The 21,350-nt window shown below is 26.5% G+C and overlaps 1 protein-coding gene across 4 annotated transcripts in view; it reads left to right on the forward strand.

The window, feature by feature from the left end:
* nAChRalpha6 (nicotinic acetylcholine receptor alpha6) overlaps nucleotides 1-21,350 on the forward strand; it is a 387,283-nt gene that overhangs the window by 322,782 nt on the left and 43,151 nt on the right. For 2 of the 4 annotated variants that reach the window (XM_075359830.1, XM_075359827.1), the window contains one exon: nucleotides 16,912-16,998. The exons of the other annotated variants lie outside the window; for them this stretch is intronic. In XM_075359830.1, the coding sequence (XP_075215945.1) occupies nucleotides 16,912-16,998 (87 nt within the window). The remainder of the gene's footprint in view (nucleotides 1-16,911; nucleotides 16,999-21,350) is intronic. 4 annotated transcript variants of the gene reach the window in all.

Consider the following 21,350-nt stretch of genomic DNA (forward strand, 5'->3'; position numbering starts at 1 on the left):
AGTCATTAGATGTTAGAAATTATTTTATCAGATTCCCTTTATTCCCTTTATTCCTGCAATAATACAGCAATCACATATTTGTGTAAGCAGTGATTACAATTTTAAACTAAAAACAATAAATATAACAGTTTTTTGAATTAACTACAATAAAAATTACTTTTATGTATTGAAATAATAGGGAAAAAATAGTTGTTAAATTTTTAATTAAATTATTTAAAACAAGTTACACCAATCTATTTTTTTTTTATATGAAAAATTCTTGAATTATATGTGACTAATACCTTTTTAATTTCTTTTCAACTAACAATTATTTTTTGACTACATTTCTCACCTTGATTCCTGAATAAGAAATTATAACCTCTAAATTATCAGGCTTAGATTACTATGCTTTAGATACATTAATGTATTTCACTAAGAATTACAGCATATATTCTTATTACAGTTAATTGTGCATATAGCAGCAATAGCATCAGTCATTCTACCCCCTATTATTCCTTTCATTTTCATACCAGAATTAAGGCTACTAATATTTCTCATAGATTACACAGTGATAGTTTACAAAAGGAAATCCTAGGAATCCTAGGAAAAATTAAAATAAAGAAGTTTCTCATTACCTTATTTACTAAAGCAAATAGACCAATCAATATATATCATTCTAATTCAGTCATATGGAAAATGAAGATATCATTTGGTCTTTTAAGTAACATCACTCTGTTAATCAATGGTGATATACCAAACCATGATTCTCACAGAAAGGAACCTGACTAATACCTGTAATGTATCAACTGCTTTATGATCTATCACTGTCACTGTCAGAACAAAGACTAATTGAAGTCAGGTAATTAAAGATTGAAATAATGAACTACTTCCATGAAACAAAATTGGTAATTTATAAGGGGCCAGCCAAACTAAATATACTAGCATAATAACATTTTTACTTATGTCAAAACATTTAACTACTTTTAGATTGTACATATCATTTTGATGAATTTTCATTCAAATTTCAGTCAAACTTCCACATTACGTATTGTCAAAAAAGAGGCCTTAAAAATTAGTTATATGAAATTTTTTTTAAAGCGAAAGATGTACTATCAGTATCCATCCATTTACTAAATTTTGGTACATCAATTCATGAAATCAAAATAAGTAGAGTAACAATTTAAAAAACACACATTTAAATTCCATAAGACTATTACCATCACAATTATTTCTATATGTTTTAATAGTATGTACTATTGTATTTGAGAAAAAACCTAAAAAAAAAGCTTGCTGGTATGTACAATTGTATTTGAGAAACAAATCAAAAAAGAACTTGCTAGATGTTAAACCTGATTATTTTAAATCATTTTTATTAAACTGATAAACACTAATTAAATAAAGTTTGTTGGAAATGTACATTTTTAAGGTTAGAATAAAAAGTGCCGCAATAGCCATTAACAAACTTCATGCCTTCTAAAATAATATAAATATTCAGGTCAAATTAAATTTCAATAAAGTATAAATATGTTTCTAAATATTCATGAAAATTTCAAATCTCATGTTCATTTTTAGGTAAGCTGTTATTTATTTTCTAAAGTAACTTTTGTTTTATTACCTAGAACTGAAAAAAAGATAATTTTTTGTTCTTTTTGAAAACCAGTAATTGTAATATTTAAAATTGCATTTTTGAATTTAACAAATTAAAAAACACTTATTTAAATTCCATAAGACTATTACCATCACAATTATTTCTATCAGTTTTAATAGTATGTACTATTGTATTTGAGAAAAACCTAACATAATAGACATTTTTACTTATGTCAAAACATTTAACTGCTTTTAGATTGTACATATCATTTTGATGTCTATTTGTTTTTATTTCATTTTTTGTATCTATGGGGTTTCAATATATAATTCGTGTGAGTTTTTCACTTAGCGGTGTTTCAGTTTCCTCACAAAATAAATATTTAATTTATAAAAACTAAACTTAAATAAATGAAAATTTATGAGAAAATTTTCCAAATGTAAATGTTTTGTAAAAAAAAAAAAAAAATCATTATTATTGGGAAATTTGACCTTAGGAAGTTCATGAATTTCATCATATAATTCCAGGACAATTCCATCCACTCATATTTTTTGAGGAAGAGGAACAAGTACTTCAAACTTAGAATATATGACCGTATGACTTAGCACAAGTATGACAAGAAATTGTGTATATAATCATATTCCTTGGAGGGAAATTAAAAAGTTTGTTTATAAGTTTTTAAGGACAGCAAAATTTCAGTTAAAACTTCTTTTGGTAGTGTAAGTTATTTACATGATATTATCAACTATTGTCCATGCATTTTGGTCAGTATAAGATTCTATGTTCAGTGGTTTCTATTAGATTTGAATAACCTTTATCTGTGGTCAAGGCCAAAGTTTGTAGAAAATTGTTTTTCTATACTTCTAACAAATAACAGCTTACATGTAAATCACTTCTTTTTTTTTTAATTATAAGTAGCATCAACTGCTATAATTTTAAGCTACTAATAAAATGCCAACAGCATGCAATGAAACTGCAACCACATTGTTTAACTTCATTGGTTTACAGAAATCAGTTTATTAAACATGGCTTTGGCCAATGTCATTTTATCCAAACATTACATTCTGATATTCAGGTGCTATTACCTGAAATATTCCAGATGTTGCAGATACATCAGGTTGTAAGAATCCAATTTAACTTTTTACCCGGGCCCCAAATTAATTTTATTAATATGTTTAAATAAAATTTAATTGCGTATATTAAATTCTGCTTAGGTAATAATAAAAGTTACAATTTGTATTAGTGAGTCTACAACTTATAGTTATTATATTACAGAAATTACTTTTTTTTTAAATCAATGTAGCTGAATTTTTTTACAATTGACTGCTACACATTTTTGCAATATCTGCTTACACATAAAAGTGCTGTGTTATTTTAATGTTGCATACATGTGTTTTTGTAATTTTATTTTTATAATTTTCTCTTGTTTTATTCATTCCAGATGAATTATGTATCACCAGTATTGTCAGTTGTATGATGTATAATTTTTTTTTTATTTTACCCAGAAAGTATTTTTACCACAGAAGTATTTAAATAAATTTATATTTTTTACTTTACTCATAATTTCTATATTGATAATAATTACCTGACAGTTAATTTGTATTGGAAAAAATGCACATTTAATTTAATGGCAGATATAAAATATGGTAAAAATTATACCATTAATTATGTAAATCTGATATATAAGATTTGATATGTACATCAAGTTAGCAGGAATAATCAAATAATTTAGAAATTAAACTGTTAGAGAAGGGGCCATAAACTTAAAGTTACCATTATTCAATCTTAAAATAAATTACACTGACTTGATATCTAATTGAAGGAACCATCTAACTAAAGAAGTTAAAATACAATTATCAAATCTAATTTGTCTCAGAATGTGTCACTTTTCACAAAAACTAACATAATTTGTTTTATCCCCACAATTTTCAATTTGAGGATCCACTTACTTGATGTCAAGGTAACACCACTGCATGCAGTACTCAAATTACTATACACAGTTACTAAAATATTGCATGCCGTGGGATTTGATAGTAATTTAAAAGTTAACTCCGTGACAAGTAGGCAGGACCCAAATTTATTTAGCAAATAATTTTAAAAATACAAAAATTAATATAACTTATAAATGATTAAAATGGGGTTTATTTTGGTATGAGTTAGATGTTGATGTATTCCAGCTCAAGTTAATCCAAATAGTACTACTACCATGACACTAAATTTGTTAAAAATGGAACTGATCTAAAATATATCGCAGTTTATTCATAAACAAAAAAAAAATTACCTTGTTTTAATATTAATTAGATCTCAATAGATATATTCTAATTTGAGTTATTGTAAAGTGGTGTCACTTATCTTTTATCATGTTAGTGGAAATGTAGTTTGTTAAAAAAAATAAAATAATGACAGCAAATTACACATGATTCATTTACAGTTAAAAATTAACTCATCATACAAGTAGATTTTGATAATTGTAATCTTACTCTAGTTATTTTTAAAACTCTCAATAACTCACAGTTTTATTTATTTAGGAAATTTAACTAACACAAGGTTTTTTTTAAATTTAATCTTCAATTTATGACTGACTAGTTCTCTGACACCTTAATTTACAGATTTATCCAAGCAATTCCAGTGACTGTTGTGACTGATTTCATACTTGCATTCTGAACATTTATAAGTAAGGTTCAGATTTGATTTTATTTCCCAGTAATTAAAGGAATGTATTATAGTCCTTCATAAAAATAATTACATTTATGAGCATACCATTGCAAAAGTTTTATTTACTACTTTTAAAAAATTTTATTTATTTCCAGTGTAAATTTTTTGTTACTTACAGTTTCTGATTTTCTTTTAATTATTTTAACCATACTTTCTTCTTTATCTTTTATTTATTAATCTATTTCAAATCTACTGTCATAATTATAATTAATTTATTTTTGTTAGGCTTACCTCTCTTTGTGTACAAAGATAAAAAATATAACGTACAATGGGCAGTGTTTTCGGCAATCCAATAATCTAGTTCTTTACTAATACTTTTATTTTTCTACCTGTTAGTTCTATTAAATTAACTTATCTGATATTGATAAAAAATATAAAAAGAAATTAATTTTAAAAACCTTACATTTAAAACTAGATCATGTTACTGTTGATAAAACACAATTAGTATATTATTTTATTTAGTATATACAATATATCTGTATAGTCCATTGTACTAGTAATTTTTATCATTACTTTAATCAGTCATTTATTTACAATTTGCTGGTATCATTTAATTTGTTCATAACTGAACCTGTGACTTATTAAGCCTAAAATAGTTTTATGCTAAGTATATTAAAATGTTTTAATACCATTAAAATATTTCTAATATTCTGAAAACATTTTATAAACAGTAAAGATAACAAGTATATATAGTCTTTAGCTATTAGGGTTCAATAACTGTAAAGTTGATAACACTATATGCTAACTCTTAAATTTTACTCATAGCTTCATTTTAATCACATGTATAATAGTAATAAATGAGTTCAAACAGCACCTGCATTATTAACCATTATCAACTATTTTTTGTAAAAATTACCGGATTATGTGCAATATTAACATTATTTAAATTGGAAAACTTAATTGCATTGAGATTTGTCACTGGTTAAGAAAATAATTTAAATACATCTAGATTGCTACAACAAAATGTTATCTGTTTTATAAGAGTGAATAATTCTAGGGCATCATTTGGCTTAACTTTAAGCGTGAGTGTACATTTCTGGTGTTCACTTGTTGCATTAGTGGCTATGTTATTTTGTACATTTTTTTTATCATTAAATGTTGAGGCCATAGTCTTGAATCTCTTGCACAAAGTTGAAAAGCGATATTTCCAATGGATTGAATTATAATGTGATTTGGGATGGTAGTGATCCACTCATGATTCATCCTCAGTAACAGTCCTTTTGCATGTTATAACATCCTTCATCAGCATACCAAGAGATGTTGCAAGTATAAACTCATTTGATTCACTTTATATTCTTAAGTTAGTTACATTCACCATGAGAAACACATTTAAAACTGTAATTTTTAAACTGAGCTATACATGCAAGCAACTGCTATCTAGACAGTAACTGTTAATATCAAATTTGATTGAATTTAATAACACTTCAGAAATTACTAAGTACTATTTTCAGTAACCCCTAAATCAGTTTGTAACCAATTTACAGATTTCACTTTTTATGTTCAGACTAACAGAATTGATTCAGCAATATTCTTTAACTTTTTGTTTTATTTTATCTTTAAGCTTTTAAAAAAGTATCTAGTAAATTTGCTATGTTTAAACATAGACTTTAAAAAGTCTATAAGATAAATATTATTAGTGATAAAAAGTCAAAAAAATCTTATTAACTTGTAAACTTCCAAAATGATTCACTTATGTTGAGTATGAAGAATGACTGTGATTCATCATCAATCTCCCAAAATCAAATCTTAGGAAACAGAAATCTTGCAGAGTGTTTCTCATAGGTTCTAGACATTTGCTGACAAATCTTTTTAAAAAAACTCAACTTTAAAGTGGTAAAAATTGCGAGTTACTGACTGACTAAATATTTCTTATTCCAAATTTCAAAACAATAAAGCATAATAATTATTGTATACCTTGACTATTCCTACATTTCCATGTTTAGATTTTATTTATATCCTAAGCAGTCACTAACAATTTCTATTTATTTCTTAAGCAATCAGGTACAATTTTTTTTAATACAATCCTTAAAGATAAATAAAGCTTGAATTAATTGACTAATTCTTGATGTTGCCCTCATATAATCAATCAGGAAGTGCAACAACCCAAACATTTTCAAACTTTCCCTGCAAAAAAAACACTGTAAGGATATTCATTCTCCCTATTTCTAAATAGCTAAAAAAAATTTGATTTATTCCAAATTATTTTGTTTCCATTTTTTTAAATTTAAATTACTATAGTAGTAAATATAAAGAGAAAAGCTATGCTAAAACTTAAATGTTATGTTTAATTAATTAAATTTGTAAAGAAAAACTCCTAGAGTATTAGTTATTTTTGGTCAGTTTTCTTTCATATTTCTTTTATTTATGTAATTTTTTTATTATTACCTTTACTAATCATATGTACTGATGATGACTGTATGATAGTTGAAATGAACACTTAATTTCAAGCTTTTATTTGTTAGTACAAATTTTTGACAATTTTTGGAAATTTATTACAGTGATAAAATATTTAATATTGAACCATGATAGAAATAAGTCAAAATTAGCTAAAATTAGCTAAAGGACTCAAAGTATATTATTTATTAATGATTTAAATTATATGGAAATTATAAAAGTAAATCATTAATAATGTATGTTTTATTTTTGAAGTATCATCAACATGTCACCCTTTTGTGGTAAATAATGTTCCCTGTTTGATAATTAATATACATCTAAGCAATGAAGGAAGAATGGTTTCTCCCATCTATTTTTAAAAGTAAAAGATGGTAAGCTTGAGAAGGCAGAGAAAAATACCTCTTGGACATCCTTTGCGAGATGTTGGAATTGTTAAATTTGTTATAAACAAAATTAACAATTTTAAATGATAATTATTCTACATTTTACTATGATTATTATTTTTGAAGAAAAATATGAAAACATTATTCATTTAAGTCTTTTCTATTAAGAACACTAACGTTGTTAGTTTTGTTCAGCATAAATTTAATCTACTACTGTGATAACAGTTTACAGTTAATTATTCACAATTCACTTGTCATTGTGAATAATTAACTCCAATCTACAACTAAATCAGAATATTCTCACCATTTTTAAACATTTTTTATCTATTATTATTTTTTATTAGACTGTCATTTTTTATTACAGAATAAAAAAAAATTGTTATTCCTGGTAATAAATTTTACCTCTTCTTTTGGTCAAATAAAATAAAAAACAAAAAATACACTGTTGAGATAGATCCATACATAGATCAGATAACACATTGATTTTACTGTTCCTCTAATGAGATTCAGATACTCCATTACAAAAAATTTTGACTGCAAACTTCTGTACACTATGCATGAATTATATTATGTAATGGCTCCTACAGAATCAATAAATATGGTTTTATGATTCATATTTTGAAATATATCATTAACCATTTTCTCTTATATGTAATAATAGTAATAATAATACAACAGAATAATCTCTATTCTGCGATGTACAATATATAATCATCATGCATTATTATTTCCTACACCGTTTTCAACATCATTTTTAATATATTTATTTGCTATTATGTTGTTTATTGTTTGTTCAAATTTCATTTCTTCATAATTTGCCTTTATTATTCGTCATAATTTTTTTTTTACATTTTTTAATTTTCATAAATATTTATAACTACATAATTTATAATAAACATTTCCCTGAAAATTATATTTATTTCATAAAATGAAGAATATTCATGAATGTGTAACAACTAAAATTAGTTTTTTTTTTTAAACTTTAAACACAGATTAAATATGCTCATTTGAAAGTCACTGTGCACTGAGGTTTTGTTCTTTTTTCTTTTTCTTTTTTTCAGATGAAAAACACCTAATAGTTATTTATTTCAAAAACTGGAATTTTTTAAAATAAAACTTCAAATATGTGGTCAAGTCACATTATTTACAGTTAAAGCTTTAATTCATAATGAACATAATTATTCCTAAAACACGTGACTGTGATTATTATCCAAAACATCTTTTAACTTGTTTGCAAAACTTCAAGATTAAATGTGGGTGTACTCTACAAAAGTCTTATTGGAGGTCTTATTTTTTTTTAGGAGACTGTTAGTAATTATCATTTATTTGTAATTCTATAATCAATTTCACTGGTCAACTCACAGAAAGCAAGTATCAATTATTCTTTGTTCTAGTAAAATAGTACCATACTGTCACTCCTGACAGGACAAAGATTTTACACTTAGCGTCTTTAAATTAAGATCACCTTGCAAAACTTTTAGCACTTTCAATCAATGGTTTGAGTTTACCACATTACTTTCTCTGTAAGAATCAGCAAAACTAAGGGTGCCATAATTTATTAAGCAAGTTTGTACAAATGAGTCCTTAGATAAACTGCTGATATGAAACATTCCACTAAATAGACTGATTAAAATGTTTTAAAATAAACTGAATCATTGTTCAGGAATGTTCACCATTCAAAAATATTCTCATGCTACAATGAAGAATGGCTTATGAACAGTGAGGAAAAATGTAAAGCAAATCAAAGTTTGAACAGTCCAAAAATTTATTAGATAGAATAAGTGTAGCAAATATTGTATAGCAAAATAATGTTTCACAGTCGTGATACATTTTTGGAGAAGTTTTTTCCAGTTTATTATAGAGATCTGTAAATTGAACATTCATAATAATTATTACTAAACAGTAAACATCTACTAATCTATAAATTCAAGTGCACTCTGACTTTGCAAATTCTCTGTATAACAAATGGAAGGAGTTAATAATAACAATAAAATAAAGATTAAAAATTAAATAAATTAATTTTTATAAATTTAATTTATAAAGAATTTATAATATTTATTTATTACATTAACATTGTATATGAAGCAGTGCAGCACATTCTATTTGGTTTAAAATTGACCCACTGTACAATCAGTTTCAAACTCAATTGTGTTTGAGTAACATTAGCATTTAAAAGATGAATACAGTGGTATTGCTTGTAAACAAATAAAAATAAATTTTTAATTTGTTCTGGTTTTTTTATCAAAGAAATATCAATAGAATGAATGGAATTAAAGAAAGCACAGACAACTTGATCCTTTGGCTGGTACCAGCTTTAGAACTAACTAGTAATGCTGTAACCTTACTCAAACTGACCACAGTAATAAGCTTCAGTTAATCTGTTGATAACTGTTGATAAATCTGATTTTTTTGTCTTTTTTTTAATGTCATACAGTAACAAAACATAATATTTTTTTCTGAATGCTAAAAATTTAAAAACATAAATGTGATGAAAACAAAATCTGTTAATCAGCAAAGTTAGTACAGAGTTAAAAATTTCTAGTGCTCTGCCAAATTTTTAAAAATTATTGCAAACCTTAGTTGCAAATGTGAAAAAAAATTTACTCTTTTCATCTAACTATTGATATTCTGCTAATGTTTTCTTACAAATTATTATTAATAAAATTAAAAATAAATTCTTTCTTGAAAAATTCATTGCCTGTTCCAACACCTACCTAATGGGAAAATCATGCTGATAATTTTCCTTAATCAGATTTCTATCCTTGAATACCATTGAATATAAAACATTCATCAATAATTGTTTGGAATTTATGATTCTTATGTAAGAACCTCATTGGTTCTAGTCAGTCTTGTAAGTTGCTACCACTTACCAAAAGCAACAGTCTTCATATTGATATGACTCTTATGTTTCAATAAATTAGAATTTTTTCATTCACTTTACCCTTGTTTTGAGTTTGCTTTTGTTTGCAATCATTTTGTTTTTCTTTCATGAAAATTAATCAATTTAAATATTAGAATTAATATCTTACTATTTGTCCTACAGAATGGCATATGCCATAATATAATGGAAAATTGTTGGCTACCTTGACTGTATAATCAAACCTGTACATTCTTTCTCTTTAACTGATGTTCAATGCAGTCATGAAGTGAAAAATTTCAGTTCTCTCTAATTAGATAATTGCTTCTTTTTATGCAGTATTTTATTCAAACTCAATTAAAAATGTTTACAACTATAATTAATAATACTAGAAAATATAGTTACCAATGACCAACTATAGTAAACTGAAGGGGTAACAACAATAACCTTAACAAAGAATGTTAAATAACCTTAACAAAATAGACCACACCATTCTTTTCTTTATGTGGATGAACTGTTTTATTCTTTCATGATCTTTTAATGGCAACAAAACACATACTGTAATAGCAGCAGAGAGCACTTCTGGTACTGTTCTGGAAAACGTTCTTTTGCACAGAAATTCAAGAAACTTCCATAACTAAAGGAATCATCTTTGGCATTCATAATTTTAATATAAACAACATTAAACAATAGAAATAGTCACAAATTGTGACACAATGACATTTGGCTACTAACAGAGCTAGTTTAATTTTTATACTATCTGGACAAACAGAGAAATGAGTTATACGTAAACAGTCCTTACTCTGCAGATGCCTCTTGTAAATGGTTTTACTTCTATCTTCTCTAAAGTAGCATCAGTTATTAGTTTTTCCTTATGTTAAATTTACCATTTTTTATGTTTCTAACTTTTCAATTTCCTATATTCTCATATTTCTGTTACTTTAGAAAATAAATCATATTGATTCATTAACTTACAGTTTGGTGACATAAATTATTACTAACACTGATGATCCCGTGTGTCAATTTGATTTTGAAATAGCATTTTTTATAATGACACTTTTTTCTATTTGTCATTATTGTAATACTCCATTATTGTCAATAATGTCCTTACTCATTAGTGGGTCCATAATGGAATTAATACATACCATCAACAAAAGTATTGATAAAATATTTTCTCTGACAATTTTATGTTGACTTTACTTCAAGTATATTTATTACAATGTATCTGTAAACCAATCTTTACCAGTTATAAAATGTTATGTGCAGTGGTTTGGACAAACCTTCTGAATCCTTTTTACCATTTTAGCTATTTTTATTTAACTAAGAAATTTTCAAAAACATTTCATCCATAATCTTCTTGAAATTCAAACTTATTGATATTATCGCAATACTTTATTTTTTTAATATTATCACTGTACTTTATTTTTGACTGTATTTAAAGGTATCAGTATAAATATATGTGCCCAATGGATTTCCAAATCTGATAGTACATTATCGATGAATAAAGAATTTTATCCATTCATAATAAAATAAAGTAAAATCAAATATCAAATTCTTTTTGACAGTTCATAAATTTGACATAAACAAAAGATAGAATGAAATTAATAAAAATCTGTGTATAATAAAAAAACAGAGATTATCTGCAGCTGCTGAGAAGTATATAAAGAGTAAATATATAAGTGAGAAAATATAAAGAGTATCTGTAAAAGAACTCTTTGGTTCCAAAAAATCGTAACAAAATAAAGGAATCAGTTAAAACCAACCGGTTTTCATATTTATGTTTGTTATATTATTAAGTTTTTCATCGTAAATATTCGTCGCGGTTGGCACCAGTGTGTGACGTTCACTCCGTATCGGTCGGTAATCTCACTACTCATTCTTAGTTATGATGACACCGCGGCAAAAAGCTCAGTGCATAATTCGGTTTATCGAAACAAGATCGGTTATCACAATTCAACGTAATTATCGACTGAATATAGCGATTCAGCCCCTACTAATAAACACCCCAGGGGTTTAATCAGTTTAAGGAAACAGGTAGTGTCCTAAAGCGGAAGTCATCAAGCAGGCTGTCCGTATATGAACAGATCCAAGCATCTTGTTCGCGGAGCCTGAAAAAGTTATTAAAAGGGACAGTTTAGGAATACCTAAACCTACAGTGAACAAAGTGTGGTGCGTAAGAGGTTTAGATTACGTACGTATAAGATACAACTTTTACATGAAATTAAAGCCAGTGACAAAGTGAAAAGATTGCAGTTTGTAGTTTTAATGCTTAACGACATTGATGAAAATGAGGACTACCGGAAAAATTTCACGTTTTGACATTCTACATTAATCGGTCAATAAATCGACACAATTGCAGGATTTGGGGATCAGAGACATCACATGAAATATATCGAACATCAGTGTGACTCTCCCAAAGACAATGTTTGGTGTTGACTGATTAATGATCGTATTGAAGATATTTTCAATACGTATTATGTAGAAAGCACAATTAATGGGGACAGATGGATTGGAAATGGAGGGCCGATTCCATGGTCACCAGCAACCCCAGACGTGACTCAGCTAGATTTCTTTTTGTGAGCTTATGTGAAAAACATTTTTTATTCGGAGAAAATCCGTGATATCAACCACCTACGGGAGAGGATTGTTGCAGCACTAGCATCCATTTCACCCGACATACTGGTGAGTACGTGGGAAGAGCTGGATTACCGTCTGGACGTGTGCAGGGTAACGAATGGTGCCATATATTTTCAAGTTTACCCTTTCAGAATATATACTCGTGGAAGTAATATTTTTAATATAATGCTGTTTAAATAATACTTGAAACCGAGGAATTGTTTTATAAACACTCTGTACATCCGCATACAGGGAGTAACGCCTGTTGGTTAAAGGTGTGCTGTGTGTCAAAATGTGCTCACACTGAACATTGGTAGGGAAAACTACTAGTTAAATAAAAGAAAATCGAGATTTCAATCTGTTGTATCTCTTGGATGAGGTGTACAGTGTTAATTTAAGACTAGTATCAAAGCGCAAAAGGAACAATTTTAGTCGCGCGCATGGCTGTACATAGAGTCCCTATCATTCCGCTTGACAGCGCTAATAGCAAAGATCCTGAATCGAAATCTTTCTGTGTTTTGCAGTTTGCTGATTGTCAATTTGTAGTTATTTCGTGATGCGTTCCTTAAAAAGTTTAATTGTGATCTTCCAAGTGACAATAACATTCGATGATTGCATAATCAGTTTGAAACGTCCGGATGTCTGTATAAAGGGAAGAGTACGGACGGGACCGACTAAGGGTGTGAGAAGAAAATATTGAACGCGTCAGGAAATCTTTCCCGTGTAGTCTTAAAATGCCTGTTAAAAAGGTCAACTGCGAACCAGAACTTTCGGTGATGACAATGTTGAATGTATTAAGGAAACGCTTACATATTTGTCCATACCATTCACAGCTAATTCAGGCTTTGAAGCCTAATGATTACACTGTACCGACTTCGCGATCGTAATTTTGCAGCTTGAAGTTGACGACTTTCTTGATCGTATTGTGATGAGTCAGCATTTCATTTTAATGGACAAGTTAATACACATAATGTCCATACCTGGATATCATAAAATCCCCACGAACTCTTATAATGGGAAAGGAATTCTCAAAAATTAAATATTTTCTCGCGATATTCCGACCGCAAGTTTACGGACCGTTCTTTTCGCTGAAGCAAGCGTAACAGGAATTGATTACTTGGATATACTGCTTGCATGGCTCTTTCCTGAAGTCCAAGATGAACCAGAGAATTTTATTTCACAACAAGATAGTGCGCCTCCTCACTGGCATAACTCTGTACGGGATGAGTTGAATGATGTTTTTCCCAACCCCTGGAACGGTCGTCATGGATCCGATGACAGAGCTTGTTTGCAGTGAATTCAAGGTCATCCAATCTGATCCCATATAATTTTTTCATTTGGATTTTTTTTAAGGATCTTGTGTTTGTGCCTCCACTACCTACTGATCTGCCTGATTTAAGGCACAGAATTGATGCAGTTGTCGCTTCCATTACTACAAACATGATGGCTGAAGTACGGGATGAACACGCCTATTGGTTAAATGTATGCTGTGTGTCAAAAGGTGCTCACACTGAACACTATTAGGGAAAACTACTAGTTTTAAAATACTACTAGTTAAAATGAAAGAAGAACTCTTTCATTTTATTTGTGATTCATTGCATAAGTCAAAGTTAATAGTTATTAAAAATTTTTAAAACCCTGTTATTTTTTGTACATTCTGTGTTTGCTCAGAATTTGTATGAGCATACAGAAGAAGGTTTCTCTCAAAGATCATATTAATTTTACATCACCAGTTAAAGTTAAGTTAAAGTTAGGCAAGTCCTTTAGTTACCACTTATCTTTATGTAATTATTTTTCACTCCCTAAAAAAAAATTATAACTGATAATATGAACAGGTTTTTACTTTTTATTACTCTACATATTTACTGAAAAAAGTATTGAACATTAAAGTCATCCTTATAACAGAAGACCAAAAATAGAAAACTAACTATAATTTTTAGGAAATTTTTATTCTTTTGTATGATTTTAGCCATAAAAACTTAAATAAACCTCATAAGGATAGAATAAATTAATTATTTATGAAAAATCAGTGTTTGCATAATGGATGCACTTTCTCAGTAAAGCTTATTTTTTCACTTTCATTCCATTAAATTATAAAGTGAGCATAAATTGTACACATTTTATTTTTTGTAAAATTTACACATAAAATAATATAGAAATTTGGAGAAAATTAATTATTGTTAAAAAAAAAAAATTTAGTTTAAACTATCAGTAATTTATGCTATGCAACCTCTTCAATTTCACATTGTCTGATCTGGTAAAAGCTGTAGTATTTATATAAAAAAATGCCAAAGCAATGCAACTCAAGTAATGTGTGCAATATTATATTCCCATAAAATTTAAAATTAAGTCCTTTGAACATTTATCAAAATGTTTTTACGTTTAATTTCAATATTACCATTTTTTAAATTATAATCTAAAAATAATTTTTAATCAATAACCTTCATGAATGCATAAAAACAGGTTTGTGTTACAATTTTCTTTAACGAAGAAATAGTTATGTGACAAACCAGCAGTTCTTTGAGTTCAAAACAAATCATTTTTTATTCAAAACTAAATTTGTGAAATTTCAATTCTTACTGATTTCCAATTATTATTATTTTATTTAATCTGATGAAGTCATCAGATTCTTTGTACTGTTTTGCCATACTGCTGATCTATTTTACTTCAGTTATAATGACCATTAAATAAAGATCAGATTAATCATAAAATTCTTGTTTTTATTCATTCCATATTTTAAAACATTTGAGTGAGAGTTTAGTTTCTGTCATTAATATGAAAGTATATTTGTGGTATTTTATTTGTAGTTATATCTACTTTATTTTATATACTCTTTATTTTATAATAGTAATCCTTTTTACTAAGCTTTTAATAATTTAGTTAATAAGTAGTTTGTAAAACAAATTGCTATTGCTATTTATTAATACAAATACTTTAATTATATTTTAATTCAGATAAATAAATTAAATAAAAAACAACTGTTATTACTCAAATTGATAAAACTTATATTACGTGAAATTACAGTAAGTCTTCATTTGCTAATTGTTTACCATTTTGTTTATAGTTTTATATTTAAATTATAATTTCTTACTTAAAATTTTGCAATTTTAATCATTTACATGCATACTAAGGTTAGACTTCTCACTAGCAAAAGACATAAAAATAATTCTTCTGTTTTGCATTATGACTTGTAATATTTTATGTTGTGTTAACTACAGAAAAACTGCGTACGTTGGCAGGTGTTTGATTCACATTATAAATGGTTAACTTTTAGATTCAATTCAGTATTTCTCAGTAAGTATACAGCATCTTTATTTTTCGACCATCCTTTCCATTTCCTAAAGTAGATGGTAAATTGCATTCCCTTGCCACTAGATGGCTCCACAATAGCAGAACAACCCCATTGAGTAACAATTTCAATCCAAAAAAGATTTTTAATGGGATAAAATGTATAGAGCTAAAGGTTTTTTTACAAAATCAAGTCTGATAGACTACAAAAATTAATTAATACTGGTTTAAGTTTCCCTTTTGATGGGTAATCATCATGATCATGACAGAAAACACCACTATATTTATAACCAAATTATTTATTAGTTTGAATTTTATCCTGTCATTAATAGTATAATTTAAGTTATTTTCTAATTTTGTTGATAAAAGGAATATCTTCAATCATGTACAATACAATCACGACAGAAAATTAGATTATATGGTTCATTACACCAATAAATCACCAATAGTCCATCACGTTCTAAATATTTTGTTAAATATTTTAATGTGATTAAATATTAGTCAGCATGCTATTATAAATTTATATTTAATATAAATAGGTAAATTATAATTCTTTTACATAATCTCATTTACGTATATTTTAGAAGCTTTGTTGATATTATAATTAAATATAGCATTGGCTGAAGTGCAGTGTTAAATGAAGACTTATTGTATATTATTTAAAATCGTTTTATTCTTTTAAAGCAATGCTCATTATAATTCACTTAAATTCATTATATTATATGTTACAGCAGTTATTTTTAAACAACCATTTCCAAATGAAAAGACAATTAAAATAATTTTTAAAAACCTTTAGATCATAAATTAACATCTTACATTTTAAAGTTAGTTACTTTAATAACAATTTATAAATAATTTTTAATTTTAAGAAATTTCATAAAATTAATTGATGTTAAAATAATTTTTTTTATTTAATTTTTATTATTATTTTATTTTTATTTTTTCTGTATACTACAGAATTTTGAAACCGTATATTCAGAACTTGTGATGTGTGTTATATGTACATACATGTACACAAACTTATAAGATAAACAGTGTTTACAACTCTTAACTATATAAATATTCAATTGTTTGGTTGAATGATTGATTTCCAGGAGTGACAATACTATTATCGTTGACTGTGTTCCTGAATCTAGTGGCAGAATCTATGCCAACTACATCTGATGCAGTTCCTTTGATAGGTATGACTAAGACCCGTATTATTAATTTACACGGGCAACAGCCATCTTGATACTTGGAGGAACAGAACAAAACAGCTATCTCACTCTTTTTCTCTTTCTCTGTCTTTCTTTTTTCAATTCTCTGTTTCTCTTACATACTAATACCAAAACAAAGAAGTTAAAAAATACATGCCCAAGCTGTATTATTTTCCTTTTTATTTGTTTGCAGAGACTAACCTGATTACTGGAATAATTTTAAACAAAGAGAAAAAAATTGATATGCATTTGATGTGTCTGTATTTTGCAGCCTTGTATATTTATAAATAGTATTAAATGTGCATGTAAAAATTGCTAACGACACAAATATATACATAATACATACCTGCGTGTTGTTCAACATTAAATATCAACATATTTGATCTATATATATTTATGTACTTTTGTGTTTTTATTATGGTATGTAGATGTTTAGAAATATGTGATGTATACAAAATGTTTTTTATTAATGAATGCATTGTATACAGAATATATATATTATAAATTTCATGTTACAACATACTCGTGATAAAATAATAAAAACACTTTTTTATTATGATCCAGATTATAATATTAGAAATTAATAATATTACAGTTATTTTTTGTTTACTTTTTTAAATATATTACCATTAAATAGTTGTTTGTTTTCATTGATTCGTCCAAACATGATTTCCAAATGCATAAAATTCATTTTTATATTAAAGTAATAAACTGTAACAAAGATAAAATTTTTTTAGAGTAGTGTTTTCTTTAAACTGATGATTAGTAGGTTTAGAAATTTCCTCGGCAATTATTTTAACATTTCCAGAAAATATTAGTTTAAAATAACTTTTTTTAACGTTAATCCAAATGTAATTAGTTGTAAGATTTATTTCAGTTCTTTAAGTCCAATGATTTTTTCTTAATTTAATTATTATTAATAATATTGAATTTATCTTGATAAGTTATAAATATATTCGTTATTTGTACTTAAATAATATACTTTTTTTATGTGATAATAAAAACCTATTTTCATTTTTTAGGAATTTTTGTAATAAATAAGTTTGTGTTCTCGCATAAATATTTCTTTTATATTAACTTTCTTTTAAATTTAAAATATTTATTTCAATTAAAATTAATAAATTATCAATTGAATATTTATTACAGTACAACCTCACTTATCTAAATAATGGTATTTAACTTATCCCAAGTTACCAGTAAAAAAATAAACAATATATTAAAAGTGTACTACTTGTACTTAATACACATTTTGCATGTGTAAAATGATCTCTGTAATTCCAAGACAAAATAAAAAATTTATACATTCATGAATTGTGAAAGCCAGTATTTCTAATTGTTTATTATTATTATTATTATTATTATTATTATTAAATTTATTTGACAACAAATACAATATTTTTTAAAACACTGGTCCTGGTTGAGAAAGTAAATTATATCTTCTTTACCTCATTGGTCTACAACACCTGGAATAGTCAGGAAGTGACTTCCTGAAAATTTAAGATTGATATTTAAGAATAAAATTTCAGCCTCATTTAATAAACCAGTTCTTGTAGATTACTAGCATAAACAACTTTGTGCTATTTCACTCCTTTCTATAGAAACGTATAACAAATATTCTTAGCTGTTAATATCACAGGAAAAGTTTTGAAAATAATGAAATAAGAACAACAAACTAGATAGAAATAAATTATTTATCCCTGATATGTTAGTTAACTTTATGAATCAATTGTTAAAGTTATCATAAATAGAATAATGAATAAAACAATAACTTAGAAAAACTTCACTAATTCAGATTTAACAATTTTAGAACTCACAATAACTCGAAGAGAAAATATTATTTATGAATATGTTCCTTCACTTATAGAAAATAAATAAATGAAATGTAAAAAGATAACAGGGCAATACAAAAAAGTTAGTCAGTGTAGAGATCCCAGTTTTTGAAGTACCTTATTAAATTCACAGACATCATCCCATGACCAATTCCAAATATTTTGAAGCATATCATTTACATGCATAAAGGTAACTTTGTATGCACAGCTCTAACTTTACAATAAATATAGATTAGAAGTTAAAAAAACTTTGTTAATTTTAAAAAATGAGCCTGAAAATGATAGGCAATTTTTTTATGAGAGCAGTTTATCTGTTTATCTTCTGATTCTGTGCTAAATGTTAATTTAGATTGTAACTACATCCTTCATTCATAGTTAATGCTCTGATAAGTTAATGCTCTATCTAATAAGTTCCTTTTGAATAGTTCTCATTTAGGAATTCACTAGAAAACTATTTACCTCCAGAATCCTTTATCCTAAAGGATGTCACACAACTGTAGTCAACTCTTCTTTTAGCTAAATAGTACTTAAAATTTTGCATATGCTTCATTTCTATTTTTCTGATCTTATTAATCAATTAGTGGCATCCTATACAATTAACCTCTACCTCATTTCAGGAATCATTACACGGTCTTATCATATCACTGAAAGCCACGAATTATAGGAGTGGCTACTGTATGAATATCTTTAAAAACAAGGTCATTCACTAACTGGTTTTAATAATTTTTAGAAAGAGAAAACCTTATTAAAAGAAAAAATAAATCTGTAAGTTCTAAATGGATATTTTGTTATGAAGGTAATAATTGAGAAAACAAAGACTTCTTTTTCTTTAATTTTAACAACTCAGTTTACTTAAAAACTAGATGTCATAAAATAATCACATATCTATAATGAATTAAATCTATCTCTATATTTTCAATTCTGTTTTCATAAAATATTCTCTCAATGATAATTTTTCAATGTTAATTACGCATTTTTATTTAAAAAATATGCTGGTTTAAGTGTATTTTTATAATCACTGTAATGGAATAAAATACCACTTCAGTGTGATATTATTGCACAATTTTACTCATAAATTAAAAAAAATTATGATTTGACTTATGATACTGAAGTCCAAAAATCATAAATTTTACATAATTTTGAAGCAGATGAATATTAGAAATTTCAGGCTTGATTAAGTTAAAATTAAAATATACAAAGATTTATCTAAACTATCATGCAGAAAAATAATAAATTATCAACAACTTTATTGTGGCTCCTTGTATTTTTTCTTGTAAATTGTAGACTAAATTTTATTATTGTACTTTTGTTTTTCAATTAATTTATATGAAAACCTATTTTTGGTTCTGAACAGCATGGTAAGATGTATCCTCTCTACGTGTAGATTCTTCCTGAAACATTTCAGGAATTTTGGTAATAATACCAAAATTGAAACAATATAATAAATGAAGGATAAACTTGTGAGAAATTCAAGTCAAATTTCATAACTTCCCACAGATAACTTAAATTAAACAACACTAGTTGCAGTTTCATCTCAGTTCAGGATTAAGTGAAAAGTTTTGGCATTTAGGGATAATTATGACCTTTCCCATATTTTTTACTGGCATTAAATTAAATAAATCTGTGCTTTTTCCTTTATTTTTTTGAGATTTAAAAGGAACCCAGTTCAGTTCAACAGTTGGTTTTATGCAGTTTCAAGCTTAACAGTCTTGAGAAAGTGTCTTTAATAAAACCCCATAGTGACCAAAGTGTACCATTGATGTGGACACTCAAATAAATAAAAGGTATTATACTATACCTTTAAATGAATTTAGAACAACCCTGCAACATTAAAGATCTGCTGTCATAACAGCTGATAGATTGGCAGTGACACTACTCACTCACCCACCAGTAGATTAACAGAATATTTTCTATAAAATAATTTGGTTTATTGAATTTTTTAAAATTAAATTGCAGGATTTTTTAACCATCAATTATCTTTCAAACTGATAATCATAAATAATCCATACTTATGCTTATCCCTGTTCAGATCCACACCCATTTATCAGATAAATGGGGTCGTACTGTACTTTTGCTTGTAAACTGGTCCCTTATTATCCACTAATACTTTTTGATTAATTTCATTTTCTATACATATTAATTTATTTTAATTGAAATATGTTACAGCCTATTATTACAATAAATATAATTAAGAAATAATATAATAACTTTACATGGCATGTGTGTAATGAACATAGTGGATTGAAACTTATGTATATAATTTAATATATAATACTATAGTAATCACCCAAGTAATTTAATTATAACATGTATTATTTCTATCAACATTATATTTTTAATTATTTTATATTTATTGAACTACATTTTTAAGTAATTCTTCACTTGTATTTAATTTTTCTCATTTTCTTATATCATTATAGTAGATCCTTTTCTTACTTAATTTTGTACATTTTTTTATATTTTTAATTTATATACACTATTTTATTTTTTTTTATTAACCTTTCACAT

The sequence above is a fragment of the Lycorma delicatula genome, chromosome 3 (assembly GCF_047948215.1).
Source record: "Lycorma delicatula isolate Av1 chromosome 3, ASM4794821v1, whole genome shotgun sequence".
Classification (NCBI taxonomy): domain Eukaryota; kingdom Metazoa; phylum Arthropoda; class Insecta; order Hemiptera; family Fulgoridae; genus Lycorma; species Lycorma delicatula.